General features: G+C 43.5%; 1 protein-coding gene across 1 annotated transcript in view; it reads right to left on the reverse strand.

The window, feature by feature from the left end:
• Positions 1-4,883: 4,883 nt before the first annotated feature.
• The window catches only part of ACVR1 (activin A receptor type I), a 109,210-nt gene continuing 88,078 nt past the window's right edge, over positions 4,884-26,015 (reverse strand). The window contains exons 8-10 of the mRNA XM_015411569.1: positions 25,476-25,673; positions 12,204-12,334; positions 4,884-6,631 (exon numbers count right to left, since the gene is read on the reverse strand). Coding sequence (XP_015267055.1) covers positions 6,497-6,631; positions 12,204-12,334; positions 25,476-25,673 — 464 coding nt within the window. The 3' untranslated portion in view covers positions 4,884-6,496. The remainder of the gene's footprint in view (positions 6,632-12,203; positions 12,335-25,475; positions 25,674-26,015) is intronic.

Raw genomic sequence — 26,015 nt, forward strand, 5'->3', positions numbered from 1 at the left:
TTTGCAATGTAAATAAAAAGATGCTCAACATACCTTGGAGCCAGGAATTGAGAACTGGAAGGATGAATTGAAGTTGGAGGGGGGGGGGAATCCTCTTGACTACCCCAAACAATTTGAACCTGATCACTTTTCATTGAACCCAGGAGACTCTGTTAGCCGTAATTTGCAGAGCAGATGTTTTATGCTTTTAATCTCAATCAAATAGTATCATTACTTTACGCTGGGGGTAGAAAGCACGGTCACATTGCAGCTGACTTACGGAGACCCCCATAGGGTTTTCAGGGCAAGACAGAGGGGTGGCTTGCCATTTGCCTGCCTCTGTGTAGCAACCTTAGACTTCCAAGTGGCCTCCCATCCAAGTCCTAACCAGGGTAGACCTTGCTTAACTTCTGAGATTTAATGAGATCAGGCTAGCCTGGGCTTTATTTACTGTACTGTTGCACAATTAGCACGCAATAGAAATGCAAAAAACCTGGTCAGTTGGTCACCAAAGGCATTCTTACAACTGCAACTGGCCAATCACCATTTGTGCTGGCTCCAAATTTTGCGATCATTTTTGTAACCCTCACATCAATTTTACACTGTTCTCCTTGCTTCTACAAGCTGAACTCTCCTCTACCCACCATTATTTTGCATATATGTGCAAGTTTTGATTAATGCTGAATGTTTCTATATAACACACACATATATATTCAAGCATTCACTATTTGATCACTTTGGATATAAAAATACAACCTTCAAATGCACTAAGGTGTGAAGTATAAAACAGACTTTTAAAAGTCAGCTAGGCTGGTTTCTTTAAAAACAAAACAAAAACCTGCCACCAGAAATCACTGTTATAATTCAGAATCCTATCATGAATTTTCTCATCCCAGGAGGAAGTAAATTCACTTTTAAAAAATATTCTGCAATATCCCAGGTTGCAACACCCATCTAGAATAAATAGTATGAGAAGGGAAAATGGATGAAGTCTGTCAGTCAAAACACAATGCGTCCGCCCCTCCAGTGCATTTTGCAACTTTTGAACATTGTACTCTGGAGGACTTTGCTTGCTAGCAGTTTATCCATTTGTGATAAAACACATTTACAACCTTCAGTTTCTTCCATTTATTGTTGCCATTTTCTATGCAGGTTCCTATGCAACAGATGATTGTAAGGTGTGCTAATGTACATTGAAAATCACATGGCAACCTGTTCACGAGCCCTATCATACCTGTATTAGGCTTAAAGACGTTGCCAAAGTATGATGGAGTGATAGCGGTAGTGGGGCTCAATTGTGAAAAGGGTATATGTACACGCGCGCACCCCCCCCCCCCCCCCCCCCCCTATGAGCCAAGTCCACTATTGCAAGCTCCAGCTCAGATCATGGACGCCCCCACCAACCCGTGCTTCCCCTGCCAGTTCCCATCTTTTTAAATAAACCTAGCAACATGAAGGGGAGACTAGCAATAACAGTTGTTGTAAAACTCATCATTAAGGCTTGGATGCGGCCCAGTCACACCATAGGCATAGATCAGGGTACATGCCAAGCTACAACAAACCAAATGTTGTGCTACATTTGTGTCACAAGTAACAACTGAAATGTGCTTGATGCATACTAATGGCCACATTTTTTCTGAGTCCTTAAAATGAAGGAATCTTTAAAAAAGCAGCATAATCATAAAACATTTATTCCCTCTTCCCTTAAAATGAAAAGGGAAAACATGGTTGCACTTACCTGTAACTATTATTCATCGACATCTTCCATGCAGACACACATTGGGACGGCACTTGACAGGGCCAGCTGTGGAGATAGTCTTTTCTAGCTTAAAAACTCCCAAGAGGGGGTGCCTCGCCCAATCGAATCCGGCTCATGTGCGGGATTTCGCACCAAATGTACCATGTGCTCCAGGGCTGGGCGCCCCCTTCCCTCAGTTCCTGTCAAGCTGCCACGAGCCCTTGGATCCCAGGACTCACCTGGTCACTACATTAGACAACAGATTTAACATTAACATTCCCGTGAAAGCTCACGGCGGGGCAGGAGGGAAGGAATGTGTGTCTGCCAGAAGACATTGATGAACAACAGATTCAGGTAAGTGCAACCATGTTTTCACCTTCCGTCTTGCTGTGCAGCCTCACATTGGGACTCTAGCAAGCTACTCAACAAGGAGGAGGGGTGAAGCTCTCACTGGAACAACACTTGTAGAACTGCGTTGCTCACGCTGGCTTCTTTTCTTGCCTGAGGATCCAAGGCATAATGCTTAACAAATGTTTCTTCTGATGGCCAGATAGCACCTTTGCAGATGTCTAGGAAGAGAACCTTTTGGTGGAAAGCAGCAGATGATCCCTGTGCCCTGGTGGAAGGTGCTGTTATTGGGAACCCAAGAAGGGTAAGGCTGCATCATCCCAATTGATCTCCCGGTGGGTTGTGGTGGCCATTCGCTCTTGCTATGCAGCTATTGGAGAGCCCTTCCACCAGGGCACAGGGACGACATTTGTCCTCTGAGTGGCTTTTTCCTAGGAACTGCTGTGCTCGCTGCCCTGTCCTTTGAAAGGAAGGGCTAGAAACAGGCTCGGAGCCTCCCCCCTCCTTTAAAGACAGGCATTCGGATCAATTTAATTAACTGTAATTTAATTGCCCCCTTAAAAATTTAAATGCCCCCCAAACAAAAAATTCTGACTACAAGCCTGGCGAATACTGACGTGCCCTGCACCTCTTCATGGAAGGGTGCAATAGCCATTAGATGAGTTCTAACGGAGGACACAGCCAAAACCACACTGTGAAAGTGAAAGCAAATATTCTGACACTGATTACAGCATATGAAAGGGCATAATCCCTTAGTAGAAATCCAGAATTCAAATCTAGACCATCTCCTGCTATAGGGGTATCCTATGGAAGGTTTATGGGAATATAATAAAACCTGCTTTACCCTTTCAGGAAAGGAGGAAGCTATAAGCATATCCTTCAAGCTGTGAGATGCAGGTGTGCCGCATCATGGTGCAGTAGAGGGCCCTGTCTGCGCAAATCTGGTACTGGGGGGGGATATAACTACCACCCGCTAGTTGTAGCAGCTCTGTAATCCAAATCTGATGAGGCCAAAATGGAGCTATCAGAACGGAACCTGTGCAGTCTGCATGATTTCCCCCATGCCTAAAATAGGGAAGGGGGGAAAGGCGTAGAAGAGCCTTCCCAACCAACTTATCTGAAAGGCATCCACTAGAGTCTGGGTCGCTCCCCTGAAGGAGCAAAATTCTGGTGCCTTCTTTGACTCAAGAGTGCCCTCCAATTTTAATCTTAAGAACCAGTTGTGTCAATTTATAAAAAAATGCGAGAGATTTGATTTCTTTCAAACTCGGTAGGACGAGTTGTATCATGCCACAACCTTAAAGAACTCCAAAAAAAGTCTGGGGCATAGTCTCTGGTGCATTTCGAACCAATGACCCTTCTATGTCTGCCATTTCCTCCCATGTATGGTTCCAGTATTTTTCAGATCTGTTCTATCAAGAACCTCCCCGTACTGAGTCTTTAGTGTCCCCGACAGATGACCTTCCTGATTGGCTACCTGTGTCACGGGAGGAACACATTACCCAAGTGAAACCAGGGAAAGCCCCTGGCCTGGATGCCATTCCGCCAGAAATTTTAAAACTTGACCTGGACTGGTGGGCCTCCCTGCTAGCACCCCCGTTTACAGTAGTAGATAGAACAGGCACAATCCCTTCAGCCAAATTCTGTAAACAAGGTAGGACAGAAAGTCTTTTAAAAACCATTTCCATGCTACTGGGGCTGCTCTGTCAAAGCAGGGAACCAAAAGAATTTTGGCAGGAAAATCTGCCTCACAGTAAAGAACAAGCTCTGAGACTCCTTTGGGTAGTGAAAGGCAGGGTATAAATACAATCTCTTCTTCTTCTGCGGGGAAGGAGTGCTGGCCAGGCCTAGTATGCGCCTGCATGTCCTCTGTCACCAAGGAGGACAGTGGCGGGTGGGTGGACAAAAAGGTGCAAGAGTCCTGTTTGATCCTATATAGGTTCTCGATCTTGCAGGGGGTTGCTTGGACCAAAAGACAGTTTTTGCCAGATCAATAGGCTACCATTCCAGGCATGCCAGAATATAACTTAGGATCTTATCCTTAGGATGGGTGTCAGTGGTAAAGACATCAATGTCCAAGGCTTTCACCATTCTGATAATTTGCTCGCCATATAGGTGGAAATCTTCATTAGGAGTCACTGGAGTGGGGTCTCCCATGGTGTCATCCAGTGATAGATCAGAGGCACTCTTAGAGCTCCACACACTAAAGTATATCATGAAGCCTTTTATAGGATACCTTTCCTTACACAGTAATTTAGCTGGTTCTATCCCATAAAACAACTACCCAGCTGGATCCAACCAAGGTCCAAAGAGCCCACCACCCTACTTCTAATAGTAGCCAGAAGCCCTTAAGCAGAGCATGACACTTTCTGGTGCTGTTGCTGAACTAGTTAGTATTCAGTAACAGACTAGTTCTGAGGATGGAGGATTCCATTTAGCTATCAAGGCTATTAGGCATTGATAAACCTATTCTCCATGAATTTGGAGCATGCTAGCATGTGACCGAGTCATACATTACCTTTCAGTCTTTGGAGCTATTTTTCCATGGCCAAACCATGTTGAAGATGTGAACAGATCCAGGAAATTCAGGACCGCAACTATGACATTCTCGATGTGAATTTCTCCCTCATTCAGTGAGAGAGCAGCAGCATTTTACCCAACATAGAGCCAACTAAAAAATTCCTGCACGCTCATCCGCAAAAGGGTGCTGCTGAAGGCCGCAGGAAAGCAAATGGGGCAAAATGGAAGCCAGACAAGCCTGTCTTCTTCGCACCACCAGTTATAAATAAAGCTCATCTGCTTCTTAGTATGATGCTGGTTTAATGGTTATAGAGCAACCACCATTACATTCAGCCCCCTTAGCAATTATTTCAGAGGTTTCCAGAGGGGAAAACAGCGGTGTAGTCACAAGGCAAGGCAAAGCAAGGCACTGGGATCAAACGTTTTACTCAGGAAACTCAAGATAAAAAGCCATGGTGAGAATGTCTGTGACCCAACCTGTTCCGGTTCCATTACACAACAATTCACATCACTGTGAATTTACGGCTTTGGCATGGACCCCCCCCCCTTCCCCTCAGTGTCAGCATCCTTGTATGAAGGATTACTTGGAGGCTCCTCAGTCACGTGTCAGCCAACACACTGGTCTGTTGGCTTTAATTCTTGACTTACAAACAGAGCAAGGGGTAGGAATCTTAGGATGTAATCTGGTGAGGCAGACCACACACTACATTTACCTTATGCCACGGAAGGCACCAACTGGGGGAACATTTCCTTCCAATTGACTTGAAAATATTCTATTTCATTTATACAAATAACGGCTAAATACAAAAAGTAAATTAAAAAAATACAGTTTTTTTTCCTGATACAAGTTTAAATGCACATTACGTATAAGCTGCAAAAAAGAAAAAAAGAAAGCACTTTCCTATAGCCTCCATGACATATCATTTCCCTTCATTGCTTCCCTTCCCTCCTCTAGATCAATAAGGTACTATATGTGGCATCATGTGGGTAATGGCTTTATATTTTGATACATAGATATAGGTATAAATGTTTTGTATATTATGAACTGAAAATATATGCTACAGACCACACACATAAAATGTGAAGCACTTAAAAAAAAAGTGATTAAAATGTGTAACCGATAATACAGGGGAAGAAGGGAGGAAGTGTTTTGGGTTAGACTGACTGCAAGAAATAATGATAGAAGCCACATAAAAATAAGCTTTTAACTGTATGCACTTTCCTCAGTTTTCTTAAAACTGTTAAGTGCACTATAATAAATAAAATATGAAAGTTTCCTTTTAAACAATTCCTAGTGTCCAGCATTATTGTAAACAGTACACATATGTAAAAATGCAGTTAAAAAAAAAAGATGTCAGTTACAGATTCAATTTTCCAAATTGATTTCCTCCCAGTTTATAAACACAGACTGATGAGTACATTAAGCCAATCTTAATTTTTTTTTGGCAAGTCATGTCTTTAAAATTAACAGTGCAAGTAAAGAATGTAAAGAATCCCTAGTGCAATAAAGAAGAGACGCACAGGCAACATTGCCAATTAGAACTGTGTCCATTCGTTGAACTTGGGAGCCACAAGAAGACAACTGACTTGTTCATTTCATTATTCCAAAATTAAAAAAGCTATTAAAAGCCATGGTTTTAATGCCCCAATCTTTTCTTAGGATTTCCGCGTCCTCCTTCCATAGGCTGCCATAGATCCAGCTTAAGTCTTTAAAGATTGACCATTAGTAAAATAATGAGCGTCACCAATTAAGGCTCAAATGGTTCCATTTCCTCTCGAACAGCTGGGTCAGGTAAAACAATTTCTGTCTATCTATGAAGCCACTTGGGACTGAGTCTTAAAATTCACCCGGCTGTTTCTCTGTGCTGGACGGTAAGCCTTGTGTCTTTCCAGCATCAAGTGTGTTGATTATCAACAGTCAGCTTTGATCTTATCTAAGGAATTATCAATTTTGGTCAAAGTCTTTTTTATACGCAAAGCTGTTAATCTTGCCGATGGATTGTGATACCAGCATTCTTTCATCAACTTGGCAAGGGATGTTAACGTCTGAAAAGGGGAAAAAAAATGAACACGCATTCAGAAAAAAAAAATCAGTGAAAGATTGGCAGACAGCTCATTTCAGGGACCAAGGCTGCACAGCCAGGCTTCATACCCAAACCACTGTTAAGATAGCTTGACTACACATGGTTTGGCTGAATGTCTGAACTAACAAATGGACAGCTAGCAAACCAGGATCAGAACCATGTTTACAAATCTTGGTTTCTGTTAACTACGGCTTAATACAGGGGTCTGCAACATGGTGCCTACCGATACCTCTCCTGGTGCCCACCAAGTGCTTTTAAGAAAGCGGGTGCAGCCAAGTGGCGGATTGTGCCCAGCAGGCCTTCTGATTCCCAGGGCAGATTAAAAGTCATCCTGTTAACCAAAGCTTCTACTTAAATGCTGAGAAGTTACTATGAGAGTCATGCATAACCTGGCTCCCTGACATTTTGTGGTTGGCTCCACCTCCTGAAAAAGCAATTTTGTTGTTGCAGCCCCCCCCCCCCCCCCCGGTGTCTGACACCCCGTGTCTGAATTCCAAAGGTGTCTCAAAAAGGTTGGGGACCCTTGATTTAATATGATGTCTGAACAAACAAAATCCTTGGGAGGTTCTTAAGCCGTAGAAATGGAAGCACTAAGCAGGCAGACAACAATAGGAGTCAGGCAGCTTGAAGCCATAATTTTTTGAAGCTCAAAGCTCTGTGTTTGGATTCCAAAATCATGGTTTTGAATCATGGAAACTATTACCACTGATTCTGTTTCACACAAAACAGGAAGTGGCACAGAAGTGGCTTGAAAAGCTCTTTGAAGCAGCTCACCACACAGATGTTTTTCACCCACACCACGTGACATTTACATGTTTCCAATGATAAAGCACTGAAATAAACCTCCAAGGCAGCTCTGGTTTGAAGTAGGATGCATTGGACATCCTTATTACATTCAAAGGATTGCCTTTTTTTTTACCCTCCATCTGTGGAAAAGCTAACTATACAATACACACAAGTGTCAACTTCAAACTAACTCTGCCTGCCCAAAACGGCTTTTCATTTTTAAAGCAGGAGTGTCAAGGGAAGGAACACTTAAACATTAAACATTAAAGTGCAGTTTCAACCCCCCCCCCATTTCCAAAAACACTTGGAGGGGGCATATGTAAGCTGCATGGGTGTAATCTTGTAACAGAAAAACAAAAACAAAAAACAGGGAAACAGCTATATGCCCATTCTATTTCCCATCACTTCTCTTCTAAAACTTCCCCTTCTCAAAGCACTGGAACATACAAGAGTAGTGTATATTTATCCCTGAGAAGGGAAAAGTTTGGTCTTCTCAGGGAAGGGTTAAATTGTCCCAGCAGAAGTATTATGTTCCAACACCACCCCTTTCCAAGGGGACCCTTGACCTCAAAATGCAACACAAGAGATCTGAGAGCTCCTATAATTTTAGTTATGACTGGATGCTCTGAAGACCGGGGATATGGCAATGACGCTTGTGCTATTTTGCTATGCGTATCCCAAAGTTACAATTTGGTCAGCAGGGGCAAAATGCTGACCTGCATTCTACCAGTGCACTGAGCAAAGTTTGACGCCTTCCTTGAGCCCCAGGGTGTCAAACATACGGCCCATGGGTCAGAAGCGTCCCCTGCAGGGCTTGTATCCAGCCCATGAGCAACTGGCTCTCTTCTGCTTCTTCCTCTGGGGCTGCTGCTGTGTCGCAGCTTGCTTTCACCTGCTCCCTCAATTGCGTGGGATACAAAGCCAAGCCTCCCTTCCCTCTATTGGCTGAGGTCTCCTCCCTCCTCCTACTCTGATGAGGAAGGGAGGGGGAAGGAAAAGAGAGAGAGAGCACAAGTATGAGAGAGAACAAAGTCAGAATCCCATGGCACCTTTAAGGTCAACAAAAGTTTTATTCCAGGTATAAGCTTTCGTGTGCATACACACTTCTCCAGAGGGCGGCAGGGGGGATTCTTCTGACAAGCACAATTTGCACTGAGATTGCCCTTCTCTGCTGTTTACCTTGAGACTTGATCACACGCATAGACACATGATAAAAGAAAGGGGTGCAGCAAAGAGATGTATTGGGATAAGGGGAAAGGAAAATGAAAATTAAATTATTTTGGCTTATTCTGAAAAGGTTTTTTTAAAGATTAGATTTCTCTGTGCCTATTTGGGACTTTATTTTCTTTCAAAAAGACCCTGATTAGGAATTACGACACTTGGACTGGATTCCATTGTTTGATGACTAGAAGTAGATGGCTAAGTATTTAAAAATACCTTCATGGTTCCATATGTTCCAGGTCAACACGTCTCCCCACCTTGCTTTTTAACTGTCTCATTATCATCACTAGCACTGAGTGACTTTTGCCCAGTCAGATATCACCACATTATTTCACTTGGGAGAGATCCCCTTCACCAGTTCTAACAGATTGGGGAGGGGGGAGGAGCAAGAATCCTACAGCACAGCTTGCAATCTTTATTAGTGGAAAGGAGCAAGAGTTCCGTAGCATCTTAAAGCCTAACAAAATATGTGGCTGGGCATGAGCTTTCATGAATCATTGCTCACTTCTTCAGATACAGCTAGAATGTGAGTCCACTGGTCCTTATATCTTGGAGAGTGGAATGATTTCAGATGCCAAATGAAAACAGCAGGTGTTGGTAATGAGACAGGAAACCTTGGTCTCAGTTCAGTCCAGGAAGATGCATCGCCTTGAGCTTCATTATCAGTAGCAATTCAGCAGTCTTTCTTTTTAATCTCCCTTTGAAATTCCTTTGTAAGAGAACTGCTGCTCTTGGGTAAGCAACTGAATGTCCTGGAAGGTTAAAATATCCCCCCACTGGTTTTTAAATGTTGTGGTTTCTATTTCAGATTTATGTCCATTTATTCTTTGCATCCTCCTGGACTGAATCTGCATGGACCGAATTTCCTGTCTCATTACCAGTGCTGGCCTCTCCACATCTACTATCCCTCTGCATATTACAACTAATTCAATCAAGCCTGCTACTGTCATTCACCTGCTATTGCCATTCAACATCTGAAACCACCTTTGTAAAGTTTGTATCTCCGGTACATCGTGTTACATTTTATGGCAGAGATGGCCCAGCCTGACAAGGTGACATTTGAGTCTGACACCTCTGCTCTAGCCTAAGGAGAATTCCTGAAACATAAGCAGTTCTTCCTCCAATGAAAAGAGTCACTTTAAGTTAGACAAAGACTCCTTCAGAAGAACTTCCTCCAGCCCAAGACAGGGTTACTGCCCCAGAGCTACCATCTCTCTAGCCTGTCCCCCTGCAATGCAGAACAAAAACTTCAAGGGAGGATAAAGCCTCCTTGCCATCACCTGCTCCACACTTCAGAGTAGCTATATGGGGCTGTTAAATTAGGAAAAATAAGGCAAAAAGATGAGGAAAGGGGACCCTGACCATACTCTTATGACAGTGCTTCTTATTTCACACTCAGAATAATCCTTACTCATTTACCTTCAGACCTCATCTCTCATGGATAGCAAATTACATATATTACAGATGAAGACCTTTCATAGGTTAGGTCCCTTTATTTTTACTATAAATATTGTAAATATTTAAAATATCATAGGAGCAGATGGGTTGTAATTCTAAGTAAACTGAAATTAAGGGAAATTTTATGAGGTGATAGTGTTAGACGGGGATTTGCAGGAGAGAGGACATTATCCAGAAAGTGGCTGTCCCACATATTTTGAAAGGCCTTATAACTGAACTTTTGATTAGGGGTGTGCATTCAGTATAAATTGAGCCAAAAAACCCTGAAAAATACCTTACCAATATAGCTGAGATCAAATAAAAGCCATTTTTTTCCAGCTTTTATTTGGTTATATTCAGCTATACGACTGGGCTTCGATTGCAGCTCAGTTTAAATCGAGCTGCAAGAACAGGCAGCCCCAGCTGAGGCAGCGTGGAGCTCTCAGCTCCCACTGCACCGGCTGATCCTGGGCTGGCTCCTCTTGCAGCTTGGTTTAACTGAGCTGCAATTGAAGCCCAGTGGTATAGCTGAATATACCCGAATAAAAGCTGGAAAAATGGCTTTTATTCGGGCTCAGTTTAAAATGAGCTGCAAGAGAAGCCAGCCGCAGCAAAGGTGGTGCTGAGCTCTCAGCTCCCGCCGTCCTGGCTGATCCTGGGCTGGCTCTTCTTTCCGTTTGATTCCCCATTATACTCTATGGGGACCACTGACTATACCATACTGGCATTGGGATTCAAGAATATTGGAAAATGCCAATATTTTTGGGGTTCAATATACCTGAACCTGAAAAATATCATGGTTTTGGGGGGGGGGGGTTTACACACCCCTACTTTTAATCTTCTGTTTCCTTCTATTTAAAAAAAGTAAGAATCTGGCTTATAAGTATCTTTCTCATATCACACAGCATGATCTTGAGGTAACACATTCGGGGAGATAGTTTGAGAGGGTAGCTGTGCTGGTCTGCGGCAGAAGAGTTAAGATTCGGTTCTGGTAGAATTTTCTAAACCAACAAGATTTTCAGGGTATAAGCTTTCAAGAGTCAGAGCTTTGACTCTTGAAAGCTCAGGGGTCACTTCCTGCGGGAGCGCACAGGAGCGGAGCTCCAGCAGTGAGGAGCCCAGGGGGCGGGCACATGCAACAAGCCCCACCCCCTGCTTCCACCATCCCTCAGTCAGGCCACGATGAGTAAGAAGCAGCCAGGTAAGTTGCAGAGCCCCCCCCCCCGCCCCACCTTCAGGTACAAGTTCTCCCTCCTCTGTGAGGGCAGTTCTGCGCATCCCCCTCCCATAGCTAGCAATCCAAAACAATCCAGTGAAGCCTGAGCGGTGGGTGTTGCCTTCTGACACACTTCCGGTGATGCCAGGGGGTGTGGCATATGCAAATAAGTTATGCTAATGAGTTATGCTAATGAGCTCCTGCACCTCTTTTTCTACGAAACGACTCCTGTGAAAGCTTATAACCCCGAAATCTTGTTGATCTCTATGGTGCTACTGTATTCGTATCTTAGGGGAGGGGCTGTGGCTCAGTGGAAGAGCCTCTGCTTTGCATGCAAAATGTCCCAGATTCAATCCCTGGCATCTCCATTTAAAAGGATCAGGTGACTGAACACCTCAATCTGAGACCATGGAAAACTGCTGCCAGTCTGAGTAGACAACACTAACCTTGATGGAACCAATGCTCACATTCAGTATAAGGCAGATGAGGAGATATTTTATCAAATGGGCACATGTGTGAAGATTAGGAGATAAAATTTTTATCAAATGGGCACATGTGTGAACTTAACCCTCCTTCCCCAGCTCCCTCTCCATGATCAGATGCTCAGTTCTCCTGCTCATTTCAGCCCTGTGCCAGTGCTCAAAGTGATTCAGGCTCAAGTTGCACGATGGACCAGTGGAGGGTTCAGCCCCATGTGCCCATGCTAAAACATGCACCCTACTTGACACAAATAGGAAAGACAAATAAAAATTGCAGCCTCTGCAACATCTAGTCTTATCTAAACTGAAATCAAACTGTCTACACGTGATTTAAAAAACAGATAATCAGGTAGAAAAGGCTACATGATAGAATACAACCAGTTGCCCATACTTACCGGGTCAGAAAACCATCTGTTAGGAATGTTTGGCCTTTGCTGATCCACACAGACTACTTTTCTCATGTCTTCAAAACTGGGATCATTAGGAACAACATCATAAAAAGGAGGTTTGTAGTCTTCAACAATGCCTGCAAAGACAGGGCGGGGGGAAAAGGACAATGCTGTGTGTGGCACTGATATATTCCAGAATCTTCATTAGCAATACAGAGTTCAGCAGATTACTGTTTAGCAGGCTTAACCAACGTGAAGCAATTGTGACATCTCACCAGTATTATGAAATGAACTCCTAGTGGCACAATATATTAATCATCTGGTCCTCCCTGTGGGTTAGAACATAGCACTTCACTCTGCAGCGACAGAATAACATACACCCAAGCAGGCAGAAAGCAGATCAAGGCTACTGAGTCTTGGTGAATAACCTGGAAATAGATTTTTACACACTTTTTCTTATTTTAGGTTTCCTAACATAAAATGCCCTGACCTGGGTGGTCCAGGCTAGCCTGATCTTGTCAGCCTCAGAAGCTAAACAGGGTCAAGCCCTGGCTAGTACTTGGATGGGAAACCATCAAAGAAATCCAGGGTTGCTACGCAGGAGTGAGAAAAGGCAAACCACCTCAGTTAGTCTCTAGTTTGGTGTAGTGGTTAGGAGCGCAGACTCTTATCTGGAAGAACTGGGTTTGATTCCCTGCACCTTCAAATGCAGCTGCTGGTGTGACACTGGGTCAGTTACAAGTTCTTTCAGAACTGTTCTCTCAAGGGCAGTTCTCAAGTGAGCTCTCTCAGCCCCACCTACCTCACAGGGTGTCTGTTGTGGGGAGGGGAAGGGAAAGGAGATTGTAAGCCACGCTGAGACTCCTTCAGGTAGTGAAGGGTGGGGTATAAATCTCTTCTTGTCTTGAAAACCCTATGGGGTCTCCATAAGTCAGCTGCGATCTGATAGCACTTTACACACACACACGGACAACAAAGAGCCTGTGAAGGATGCTAAGTGGAGGGCAGAAATTTAGAAAACGACAGACAGAATATATGATAAGGCACAGGCTGCCCATTATTAAGAAGCATCCAGGAATTCCATATAAGCCAGCTACTGAATGTAGTGAGGTATTTTGGTACAAGAGACTTCCCTCAGGTGAGTGGCATCATCAGAAATTTTCAAGAGGCACTACAAGGCTATTTCGTTTCCCAGGGCTTTTAATATATTGGTTTAAAATTATAATATTTTTAATTGTGTCGCATAAACTATAAAGGATATAAATATTTAAATAAATAAATAAATACATAAGTATTTTATGCTGGAAGAAGAAAATACTGGTGGGACAAAGCCGTATTTCCCCATAAAATCTGGACAAACATGACAGTCATTTATCTCCAAGATGCCAACACAGATACACTTTACAATACAGTTATTAAAATACTTCTGTAAAACTTATTGATATTCTAATCCATTCTAATCTTTGCACATCCCACTGTGTCTCTTGCTTTAACTGAGAGTCTTTTAGGGACCATGGTCTTATTTTGGTACAATTCCTCCAGCACGGCCATGAGCCCACAAGATGAGCAGTAGATGTCAATCAACACCCATGGGCATCAATCTGGCAGGAGATAATGGTGACCCTTCATGGACCTGGCTGCAGCTCCAGGCATTCATACAATATCGATGGGTTTTCTATCAGGTCAGTAAGGCTAATACATTCACACTTGCCAGTTCCAGTACAGTGCAGGCTTTACTTTACTGTGTGTATGTGTGCGCCAAAATAACCTTATCTTTGTCTCTCTAACTTACCCACACACAACCAATACTCAGTTCCCAGAAGTTCCCCTGCCAGTTAATGTGCCTTAGCAACCCCATCAATATAGGATTTATGAATGCAGAAACTGTGTTTTATTCTCTGGTTGTGTTTAGATTTGTTTTCTGAATTTTAGATCTAGAATTCCAAAGCTTACCCAAATATGGTTGCAACTGGCTGCAGAGACTGTTTCACTCCCATTCTTACACCTCCATGAATTTCAGAAAAAAAGGCAAACAATAAACAAAGTAAAATAAAAAGAAATCTGCACTGGGTTCCAGTAAAGTTCAACGGAAGACGTCTAGAAATCTTTCATGGATGGATCCAACATACATTGGGAATGCTACCTTTCACATGCACCTCTCACTTGCTTTACACTTGGTGAGGAGACTTCTCCACATACCTTCTCTTGTGGGAAATAAGATCCATTGGTGTGGAGTGAGGCAAAGCCTCCAAACTGTATACAGCATGTCTCAGTGAGCTCCATGCCTCTACAGGCCCGATCCATTGACACCTGGCCCTCATTTCTACTGGATTTGGTCCAACACAGCACCATTGTGTATATTTTGCTCTTGGGGCACATGATTTGGACAGAGCCCTGAAACTGCTTAAACTGTTTCAAGATGGCAGGAGGAAGTCACAGCAAGACAGCTGCACAGGCCAAATCCAAAATGGCCGCTGCAGCTTAACTTAACGAAGAGGTTGCTCTCCCTACTGTGGCCTCAGATGATCCACTGATTGTGGCCCTCTTAAGAGAAATGCTCAATGTCAGTTACCCAAGCCTAGCGCCCCCCCCTCCAGTCACCACTCCTTTGGCAAGTGAGCAGTGCCCAGGCCCATGGGTCTTCGAGGTTATGTGTACAAAAGTAAACAGACCTTTTGTAAAAAATGTATAAAGGTTCATTAAATATTTTCAAAAGACAGGATATCACTATGTGACACAGTCTTTGCAATTTAATAGCAAGAAAACAACAAAGCTAACTTTCTAATACTTCAATACCTGGTATCAGATGGCACACCTTCTTAGAATGCAAGAGTCCAAGCTAGTGGGTTTAAGTGTTCTCTATGCAGCTGTCCACCATGATGAAGCATAACACAGAGCAACAGCCTGGTCAAATCATAGTTAGCATGGCTTCCCTCTTGCTTATGGCTTAATTGTAGCCTTTCGCCATTTGGCACCAAACCCAATCAGGGAGCCTGCTTGACGGAACCCTTCAGAAGAGGATGACATCCACTCCTGTATCCCCTCTTCCAGGTTACACAACTGAACACAGGTTCTCACAATTAGCCAATTACTACGTTATTGTGTCTGGCCTTGAAAGAGATAAAGATAGTGTCGGCAAGAAGGCCCAATTATGGACATCTGCAAACCGGAGAAGGCCTGCTAATATTCATGTTCACCCCTGAGGGGAATTGGGGTGCTTTGCCTCACAATCAAGAACACCAAAGCACAGGAGGGCCTGCTCTCTGTCAGACCTGAGCTCAGTGAACTGAAATCTCTCCAGAAGCAGGCAGCTGAACAGCGAGCAAAAGCAGGGAGCAGGGTCTCAGACTTAGAAGACTCTTCTGTTTCTACGTGTGCTTCCATTCAACAACTTCAATCCAAGGTAACAGCTTTAAAATCCAAACTCTTAGACCTAGAAAGCAGAAACTGCCTTAATATTCTTTGTCTAGTGGTGTGTGTGTCAGAAAATGCCTAGAAGAGACAGACATGGTGGCCTTTGTTCGATCTATTTTAAGAAACAGCCTGTCCCTGCCAGAAGATTATGATCTTGTTATAGAGAGGGCTCACAGGTCCTTGGGTCAGAACCAGGAGACGGCAGCCCATTCAAGGGCCATAATCTTTCATCTATTAAACTTTGCCACCAAAGACGACCTTTTAAGACGAACCAGAAGGCTGGCTCAACTGAAATGGGGCCAAGATCAAGTTGATTTCCTTTTTCAATGATTTTCCCTAAGAAATTGTTGACCCTCATAAAGGATTTGTGTGTGTGAGGGCTCTGGCCCAGGAAAAAGCTATTGAAGCCTTCATGAAATACCCAGCAGTATTCTGTGTAAGATACAACAACAGGATAAAAAGGTTTCAAGCTCCAGCTGAAGCAGAAGCCTTTTAAAATTCCTTAAAGTTCCTTGATATTGAACTCATTTTGATTTATTCTTTCTGATCCTGGGTGATTCACAGCAGAAATGGATATTTAATACAATCGTAAGCAACTTCTGTATTTGCTCTGTTTTCTGGTTTGATGGAACTTTACAAGGTTGGTGACTATAAGTGTTCCCAAGAACATTTGTGGAAGTGAAGATCCTCCATCTTAGCTGACTCTAGATATGTCCTGCACTGAATATAAACCTGAACATTGACAGCAATAACTAACATGGAAGAGACCCCGCCAAGAAACCATTGCATAAGAACATAAGAACATAAGAGACGCCAATGTTGGATCAGGTCAAAGGCCCATCCAGTCCAACACTCTGTGTCACACCAGTGCCAGAAATACCAGTGCCATCAGAAGGTCCACCAGTGGGGCCAGGACATTAGAAGCCCTCCCACTGTTGACCCCCCCCCAGCACCAAGAAGACAGAGTATCACTTGCCCCAGAGCCCCTAGCTATACCTGCTGCCATAATTTACTGACCACCTCCTCTATGAGCAATTCACTAAAAACTCAAATTTCTACCACTATTTAATATTGATTGCGCCTGCTGGGAGAAACAGGAGTCTTGGGTAAGACAGGGCAGACTCACCAACACTCCCATGATGTTTTCAAACATTTTTTCCTTATCTATATCTGACTTTCCTACTACTTACTTTGTACCCCCTCCCCGTTTCCAAGTATCAGCGGCCACAGATTGATACTAGATTATTTATAAACAGGGCAAATGGTGAGTTAGTTTACTTAGTGACATTCAAAAACAGCATTATTATAACACTTTTTTGTTGTTCAGTCGCACAGTCGAGTCCGACTCTTTGCGACCCCATGGACCAGCTCCCGCCAGGCCCTCCTGTCTTCCGCCGTCCTCTGAAGTTGGCTCTAACCATCTCATCCTTTGCCGCCCCCATCTTCTTCTTTGACCTTCAATCTTTCCCAGCATCAGGGTCTTCTCCAGTGAGTGCTCCCTTCTCATTTGGTGGCCAAAGTATTTGTGCTTCAGTTTCATTATCTGGCCTTCCGGGAACAGTCAGGGTTGATTTCTTTTACGATTGACTGATTTGTTCTTCTTGCAGTCCAAGGTACTCTCAAGAGTCTTCTCCAGCACCATAGTTCAAAAGAATCTATTCTTCGGGGCTCGGCCTTCCTTATAGTCCAACTCTCGCAGCCATACATGACTACTGGGAATACCATTGCTATGACCATGCGGACTTTTGTTGGCAGGGTGATGTCTCTACTTTTTATCATGCTGTTTAGGTTCGCCATCGCTTTCCTTCCAAGGAGCAGGCGTCTTTTAATTTCATGGCTGCTGTCACAGTCTGCGGTGATCTGGGATCCCAGGAACGTGAAGTCTGTCCCTACTTCCACGACTTCCCCTTCTATTTGCCAAGGAGTGATGGGGCCGGATGCCATGATCTTAGTTTTTTTGATGTTGAGCTTCAAGTCCACTTTTGCGCTCTCCTCTTTTACCCTGAGCAAGAGGCTCTTTAGGTCCTCTTGAACCATGCCCAAATTGACAATCATAACCTGGAACATTAAAGGTCTTGGGAGCCCCAATAAGTGTAAATGAATACTATTCACTCTTTTAAAAAGTGCTAATATTGCCACGCTTCAAGAAACACACGTGCCTCAAGGAGAACATGACGGGCTTCTTAAAGAATGGGTGGGAGAGGCTTACTGTTCTGGGAATTCCACTAAGGCTCGAGGAGTTGTGATTTTATTGCATAAAAATCTTTGCATGGTAGTCCTTGATTCTAAATCAGACACTGAAGGGAGATACAATCTTTCTTTTGGCTAAATGTGGTCAATCTATATTCGTATTCGGCAATATTTATGGGCCTAATGTAGATGATTCCTCCTTTTTTCACTCTGTCCTAGCAACACTCAGAGAATTTTGGGATTATCCTGAGATCCTGCAATGTAATGACGGTCCCTCTTTTAGACAAAAGTAACAGGAATTTTCATGCCACCAGTTGATCCAGACCTGCTCTGCAAGGCCATATGAGTGATAGCAGTCTATATGATGTAAGGCGTCAACCTAGGCAATCTTATCCTTATATATAATGTTCTAAGACACCAAACCAAATTTAATTTGGATTATATCTGCTCCTAGTGGAACTTAGAACTGAGTACTCCAATTCAACTGAACCAATGGCAAACTGAACTAAAAGCCATTAAATCTGCCTCTGTGGATTTACAACTAAGGCTTCTCCATCAAAAACTCTCTTGCGGGTATATTGGTACCCTTATAAATATTATCACAATTGTCTCATTGAGAATGATTCCTGTTGGAACTGCCAGAAGCCTGAAGCTGACCTCATTCACATGTTTTGGAATTCCCCTAAAATCACACATTTTTGGCAAGAGGCTATATCCAGGATCAGTCTCACATGAGCTACTAACCTTAGACCTTTTCAGACAGCCTACCTATTCCATTTTAGTAACTCATTATGAATGGAATTTTTCTGTTATTTTAGACAGACCTGTTTTAGAACACATCCAGCCCGCCCTAAAAGAACTGCACTGGCTGCCTATAGTATACCGGATTCGGTTCAAGGTGCTAGTCATTACCGGCTTCCGGTCGGGCTAAGATGGAGGACTGACACACTTTCGCGATTGTGCGAAGTGAGCGACGGCCGCTTTTGACAGCTTGGGCAGTTTTTAGCCCAACGCATCGCTCCCCAGTGAGGGGGGGGGGGACAAGCAGGCAGCAGCGCCTAAGAGGGAGTGTGAGGTTGGCGTGATCCTGAGCTCCCGGAGGAAATCAGGGCCCTGCGGGACCTGTTACAATTCCGCAGGGCCTATAAAACGGAGCTCTTCCACCAGGCTTTTGGAGCCGCCACCACCACTGCCACTACCACTGCCACCACCGACATCTGACAGTTTGGGGGAGCGAGCCCAACCCCCTGGGTCCCCCAAATATAGCTCGACCTAAATATAGCCTGACCCGAGTGCCTGGGACATCTGTAGTAAATTATGATACTGACTGTGCCTGAGTAATTAATGCTAGCACTTTATTAAGTTGTATAATTACAGTTTTAAATTTGTGTTTGTCTGGTTTTATTATTTATTGTACTGTTTTATATTGCTGTAAGCTGCCCTGAGTCAGTCTTGCCGGGAGGGTGGGGTAAAAATCGAATAAATAAATAAATAAATAACCAGCTGCTAACGGAATTCAGACAAACCCTCTTGTTTCCCAATGGGAAGCGTATCTGAGCTTTTGTTGACGAAAACTGCTTTGTTCTGGTTTCAAGTCCTTCTTTCTGCTTCTGAATTGCTGTGGTGTGCTGTGTGAAATGCCCTGTGGCGCTTCCTGCAATGCCGCTTTCTTTCCCCTCCCCTTTTAACCCCCCGTGTGCACAATCTCCCAATGAGGTTTTTAAAAAATATTCTTATGTGAGCATTAAAATGCTAAACAAATACAGCAAATCAGTGTCAGAGCTGCACCATAGAGATGCCTGAACTCTCAGCCTCATTTACAATCCCCCCTCCTCAAGCCCCCGACTGCAGCTCAGCGATGCAACGAAGAGGATCAAATCCACTTTATTCCAAAGGTGGGGAAAAGAATGGATGGTGAAGGCAGAAAATGAAAGGAAGGGACTTAGCTCTTTCCCATCCCCCCCCTCACAACTTTCTTCCCCAATTGTCTAGGGCTTCACTGGATGCCCTTGAATTCTAATTTAGAGACCAAGTTCATCCTTGCCAGCACCAGCCCTGCATATGCTGCCACTGCTGTCACTCCTCCAATATTCGCTGTTCATCTGAACACCCCCACAATAAATCCAACGAAGCTGATGGGCAGTAGGCTCAGGATGGACAAAAGCAAAAAGTACTTTACACAGAGAGTGATTAAAATGTGGAATTTGCTGCCAGATGATGTAGTGATGGCCACAGGTGTAGATTAGACAGATTCAGCAAGGAATTTTGCACTTTCAGTAGGCAGAACAGACAGAAATCCATCAGGCACCACTCTCCCTAATGGTGCGTTCCCATGCGCCATGAAAGCTGTGCCTGTTAAATCCCTGTCTGCCCAAGAAGTATTTAAAGGAAGGGAGAAGGGGAGAATCCTATTGAAAAAGTGGAGCTACATAATCCCAATAGTTACAACCTTGTGCTCCCCAGCCCACCTCTGCTAAGGCACTGAGAGGGTTAAGCCAAAACAGCGGCACACCTGCTAGAACAGCCCTCTTTCTCCTCATCGTTGAGCTGCAAGCGCGGACTTGGGGAGGGGGGACTGCAAATGAGGCTGAGAGTCCAGGCATCTCAGTGGGGCTACTGAAGAGCTTAAAGTGTGAGATTGGTTCAGCAAGGTAGCGCTCACATTAGAACCTTTAAAAAAAATGGCCAAGGAAGATTGTGCCTGCAGGGAAAAGGGGTGTGTGGGGGGAAGCAGCACTGTTTGAAAAGGCCATAGGGCTTCAGGGATGACCACTTAATGGAAGGAAATTAGCTATTTGAAACCCCTGTCCCTGTACTGCTTTACTTGAAACCGGGCCAATGACGGATAAGATCCGGTTTAGAAAGGTAACGTGAAAGGGGCCTTAGACTTCACAGCCAATAATCTAATCTTAAAATATACACCAACTCTGTGGGCACTCTTGAAATACCACATATTTGGGATCCAAAGGGCAGCTTCAGTTGCTAAGGAAATCACTTTATACCACTAGAAATCTCAAGTATCCCCCTCTGTAGATGTCTGAGTCAATGATATGCTAGCTAGACCTCTGTATGAAAGAGAGAACAGCATATAACAGGCAAGAAGGTCCCAGAACCTTCACCTCCCTTTGGCATGAATTCTTGTACTTAGGTGAACAATGATATCTCCTCATTTTTATTCCCTGTTGAACTGAATCCATAATGCTGCACCTTACTTCCCTAACCCACACTCCTGCCCTCCCCTCCCTCCCCCCCACCCTCCCTTTGGCATGAATTCTTGTACTTATGTGAACAATGACATCTCCTCATTTTTATTCCCTGTTTAACTGAATCCATAATGCTGCATCTTACTTCACTAACCCACACTCCTGCCCTCCCCTCCCCCCCCTTTCCTTCTCTGCTAATATGACCCATTAGGGAAGAGGGAAGGGTGTGGACTTTTTAAAGTGAAAACAATAAAAATCTTAATAATAATTTAAAAGATCCATTAATGTTCAGAGCAGGACCTTATTGGTTGTCACACCCACATTTTGAAGCAAGTTCCCTGACAGGATTCATTGGCCCTCACCATAATTTACACTGTGTTGGACATCCTGCCGCAACCTGGACAATCCTGTCACAGATCCCAAAAAAACTTGAAACAAATTATGTTTGAGCTATTAGAGAAAAACCATGAAAAGCAGCAAGGACAACCTTATTGGTTGTCCTTGGTGCTTTTCGTGGATTTTCTCTATAGCTCTAACTTATTTATTTCAATTTTTGGGGGAGTTATTTTAGGATTTGGTGCATCACCCTGAGCATTAAGGTGACTAATACATTTCTAAAATAAAATATCAGTGTTTTCTTTCTGAATGCACAAGTATTGCATGTCTTTCAATCTTAATCCTATAAAACACACCAATACTTTACAAATGAACATTCATAAACTTATTTTAAAGACTATCATGTTGACTGTATTACAGTAGAAGCAGCAATTGTCTGGCTTTTACTCTAATTTTTTTTAAAAAATATGCTTAATAAAGCCAAAGAATTATGGGCCTTAGGGGAATATTTTTGGCTCCAGAGCTACCTATGAGAGCTAGTAAGGCACTGTAACCTCTGGTCTACACTGTCATAACACAATTATTGTGAACTCTGACATCCTTTCCTTATACACCAACAGAAGAGAAAATGCATTACTTTAAAGAAGCAATCAGGAATCCATGAGACACAAATTATTTTACAGATTAAGAGGTCAATTTTTTGACTTAAATAATAGTTTCAGACTTCTAGTAGGCAAGAGCCTTTAAATTCCTCTTAAGTTTTCTATCTCCGAAACCTCAGCATATTATCTTTCTCACTGCTCTCAGCAGTGTGCTATTCCATTCAAGGGAGAGGAGAAAAAACAAGGTCAGAGTTGAAAGAATCTGAAAGTGGAGTCTTTGAACAGGACCTACACCTTCCAGGCTTAAAGCCATCTTGGGTTGTACCAGTCATGGAAGCCCCTCCCCCCCAACTGATAAGGCCACTTCTTTGGGAGCTTCTATAAAATAAAAAATGCAAAAGGAAAGAGCAGACAGGGGAACTGCTTGTGGCTACTACTTTTTTCCTTCATGTTGGTCATTCATGTACTGTTTGCCCTCCCTAACCCTATGGCTAAAAGGAACAGATCCAGCCACAGTAGAAACAGGACAATCTGCTCTCAAATTCTCACACATACTGGAAGCAGTGTTCCCTCTAAGCTGAGTTAGTGTGAGCTAGCTCACAGTTTTTTAGCCTCCAGCTCACACATTTTTGTCTCAGCTCAGGAAGGATGGCTCCAGAGCAAACTAATTTATGCAGCAGCCAAATCGCTCACTCACATCTTTAATGCCAGTAGCTCAGAAAGCAGAATTTTTGTTCACAAGACTCCACAGCTTAGAGGGAAGTCAAGCTAAATGTGATGTTGGATATTTATGATCAGACGTCTGGCTTCCCCTCCCTTTCCCTTATACATATATTGCATTCATACCTGATCTGCCCTGAGCACAGCAAGAACTTCCTTCAAGCCGGGCAATTTTTCCCCATAATGCTCCAACAAAGAAGATGAACAATGCACTGGGCTAGGATCTTAGTTATGAATTCTCACTCAATCATAGAAGCTTGATGGGTAATACTAGTCCAGTTACACATGCTTAGTCTGATACAAAATCTATCACCTCAACAGAGCACCTACTGAAGCTAAACTTCTCAAGGAAGACAATTACTGACTGGATAAGTGGGGCAGGCCACATTTTGGACCAACATCCTAAGATTTGGAGTCATGATTTCAAATCTCATCCTTAATGTTATGGACTTTCTGGTGTCGTTCAGCAGCTGAGTGCAAGGGCCAGGGTGAAAAAGACCCTCACCCCATATATCTTCAATTGGTCCACCCATTAATGTCAGCAGGCTTAGTACAGTAAGCCTTCCATTGTTTCAGGAAACCAGAAGGCCTCCTTTCTCTCCTGAGAAAAGTGAGGTGAGAGGGTATGGATAAGTCACATTCTTAAACAGCAAACAGGCCTTGCTCCTATTCCAACTGCAGTGGAAAATTCCAGAAGTCACTTAATTATAATATTGTCCTACCACCACAGCTGGTTAAATGAAGGGGCGGAAGGTAAAACAATTTGTTCTGACCTTACACATTTTACCAGATTTTCCTGGTACATAAGAAATATTATTTACTACATAATTAAAAACAAACAAAATACAAGGAGCCTCTTGTTTGCAGAGGGAACAGTTCAGTCCCCAGCTCTACGAAATTTGTGTCTTTTAAGTAAGAGAGCTATAGCATGCAATTTCAGGCAAAGTTCAGAACTCAAAGTTCAACATAACAACCTAAAAGTTACAGACCAAATTCTCAGGGGTCTCAAAGTGACACACACAGTTCCAAGAATTGAGAAATATAGTTAACTGAATGCTTATGACACCCCTTTTCCTGCTAAACAAATGTTTTTCAGTGAATGCGAATAGATGGTGACATTCGTTCTACATTGTTTCTGGTGGGCGTTGCTCTCATTGTACTTAAACACATGTTCTGCTTTCCTTGTTCACGTAATTAGGACTGAAAAAACAAACCATCTAAATAAAATAATTCATCTAAGAACTGATACAGCAAATTAAGTACTTCAAAACTGCAATTAGTTTATTCAAGCATTTTTAGGGGTGTACCTGTGTAAAAGCCACATATAATATTTATATTGCCATGAAGACAGCAGATACTGCTGAAAATGACTTCTCTGTGGCAAATGAGCCTTTGGCTACAAAATGGAGAATTGAAAATCATAAGGATGAGGTCCATACTGCTTAGTCTCTCTGCTCTTCCTCCATAAGGGTATGCCCTTAGTATAGTTTACATTCCTAAACCATGCCACTATCACTACCCACAATCGATGTGTATTCTCATAAACTCTATAAGGCCATTTCCCTGCATTAACTAGGAATAATGAAATATTTTGGGTTTTTTTGGAAAGTGTACTACATGGGCTGCAAATGTCTATCACAAAAGAAACAACTACCACCATTCCTTAAGGGGTGAGGCAGAGAAGACTATCAGCCCACTTCTATTCTGAGCTTTTAAAAAAATTATTTTTATTGACCTTCAATTTGTATCCCACCTTGCCGGTGCAAACTGGCTCAAGGCGGCTTACACAAGTTAAAATACAATAAAACCAATAAATACAATCAGAGGTCATTTCAGGGGGGAACGCGGGGGAGCGCAGTTCCCCCGGGTGAGGTACCGGGGGGGGGCACATGACGAAGCCCCGCCCCCTGCTTCTGGCCGCCCCGCTTCCGGCCCTCATTCAGCCAGGAGGCAGGAGAAGAGGGAGGGTAAGTTGCTTTCTCCCTGCCTCTCCCCACCCCTGCCTGCCTGGGGCCAGGGAGGCCTTCGCGGGGCTTCCTTGCACTCCCGCCGGCCTTGCAGGTCCACCGCCGGGCCCCTCATGGGGCTTGGCAGTGGACCTGCAAGGCCGGCGGTGGCGGCCGGGACCATTGGGGGCGGGGGGTGTGGCCTTATGACACATTTCCGGTGATGTCAGGGGGGGTGGCCTTATGACACACTTCTGGTGATGTCAGGGGGTGTGGCATATGCTAATGAGTTATGCTAATGAATTCCCCTAGCTCTTTTTCTACGAAATGACCCCTGCATACAATAAAACTTCAGTACGAACAATTACATTTGTATAAATAATTTGTATAAATAATTTACCACCTTTTCTAGAGCCTAGTCAGAGTTGCTCAAGTCTCTTGCACTCTAAGGCATCCTGACCCACCCTAAACTGCCACTTAAAAGTTGTCAAAGACGTCTGGAGCATATTTAGCAGTGGGAAAAGCAAGGTAGCCCTTTCACATAAAATGAAGCATTAGTTCTAGTCTGTGGGTTTCCATGTTTTTAATCTGGTTCATGAACAAGCGTTAAACCATAACTAAAACTTGGAATTCAACAAGTTTCCCTTTTTCCAGAAGCCAAAACTGACAGCAGTGTTTGGCATGTCTATTACTGTGGCAATATCAACATGTTCAGTATGGGATATAAATCTGGCTTACTTGGAAAATACATTATACAGGCAATGTAAGGAAGCACCTACAATTAGAAGAGTGAAATAGGTGCTTATGCATTTAATGTCAGATCATTTTATATGTCACAGGACATGCCACATAAATATATATACTTACCATTGCTAACCATGCGCCTGGCGACTTCCCAAAGGACCAGTCCAAATGCCCAAATATCAACCCTTTTGTAGGAGTCAAAACAGTCCACTTGGATGGTTTCATCTAAGACTTCTGGGGCCATGTAGCGCTTGGTACCCACGCGGGGGTTGTTCCCCACATCCAGCTGATTAGTGCTTTGGGAGTGCATGACTGCGAGGCCTGTAATCCAAAACGGAGGACTTGATACAAGTTTATTTTTGTTATTAAAAAAAATTACTGCTGTTAACATGTTAGGCAGCAAAGCAGCTCACAGCAGCTATTGGACTTGTGGCCTACAGAACATGGCAAGCTGTGATATTCCCAACTGACCGTGAGACTGAGAACAGAATGGGTTTTTGAGCCAAGATTTGTACTCAGAGGCCCAAGCCCAAATCCGTCTGTTAAATTACAGAGTAAGTGAAATTAATTATCAAGGAAGAGAATAGAGAACTTTCCAAAATATGCCTGGCAAAAAAATAGCCCAGAAAGGAAGATCACACAAATACAGAACAATGACATAAC

The sequence above is a fragment of the Gekko japonicus genome, unplaced genomic scaffold, assembly GCF_001447785.1.
Source record: "Gekko japonicus isolate JY-2015 unplaced genomic scaffold, Gekko_japonicus_V1.1 scaffold6, whole genome shotgun sequence".
In the NCBI taxonomy this organism is placed as follows: Eukaryota; Metazoa; Chordata; class Lepidosauria; order Squamata; family Gekkonidae; genus Gekko; species Gekko japonicus.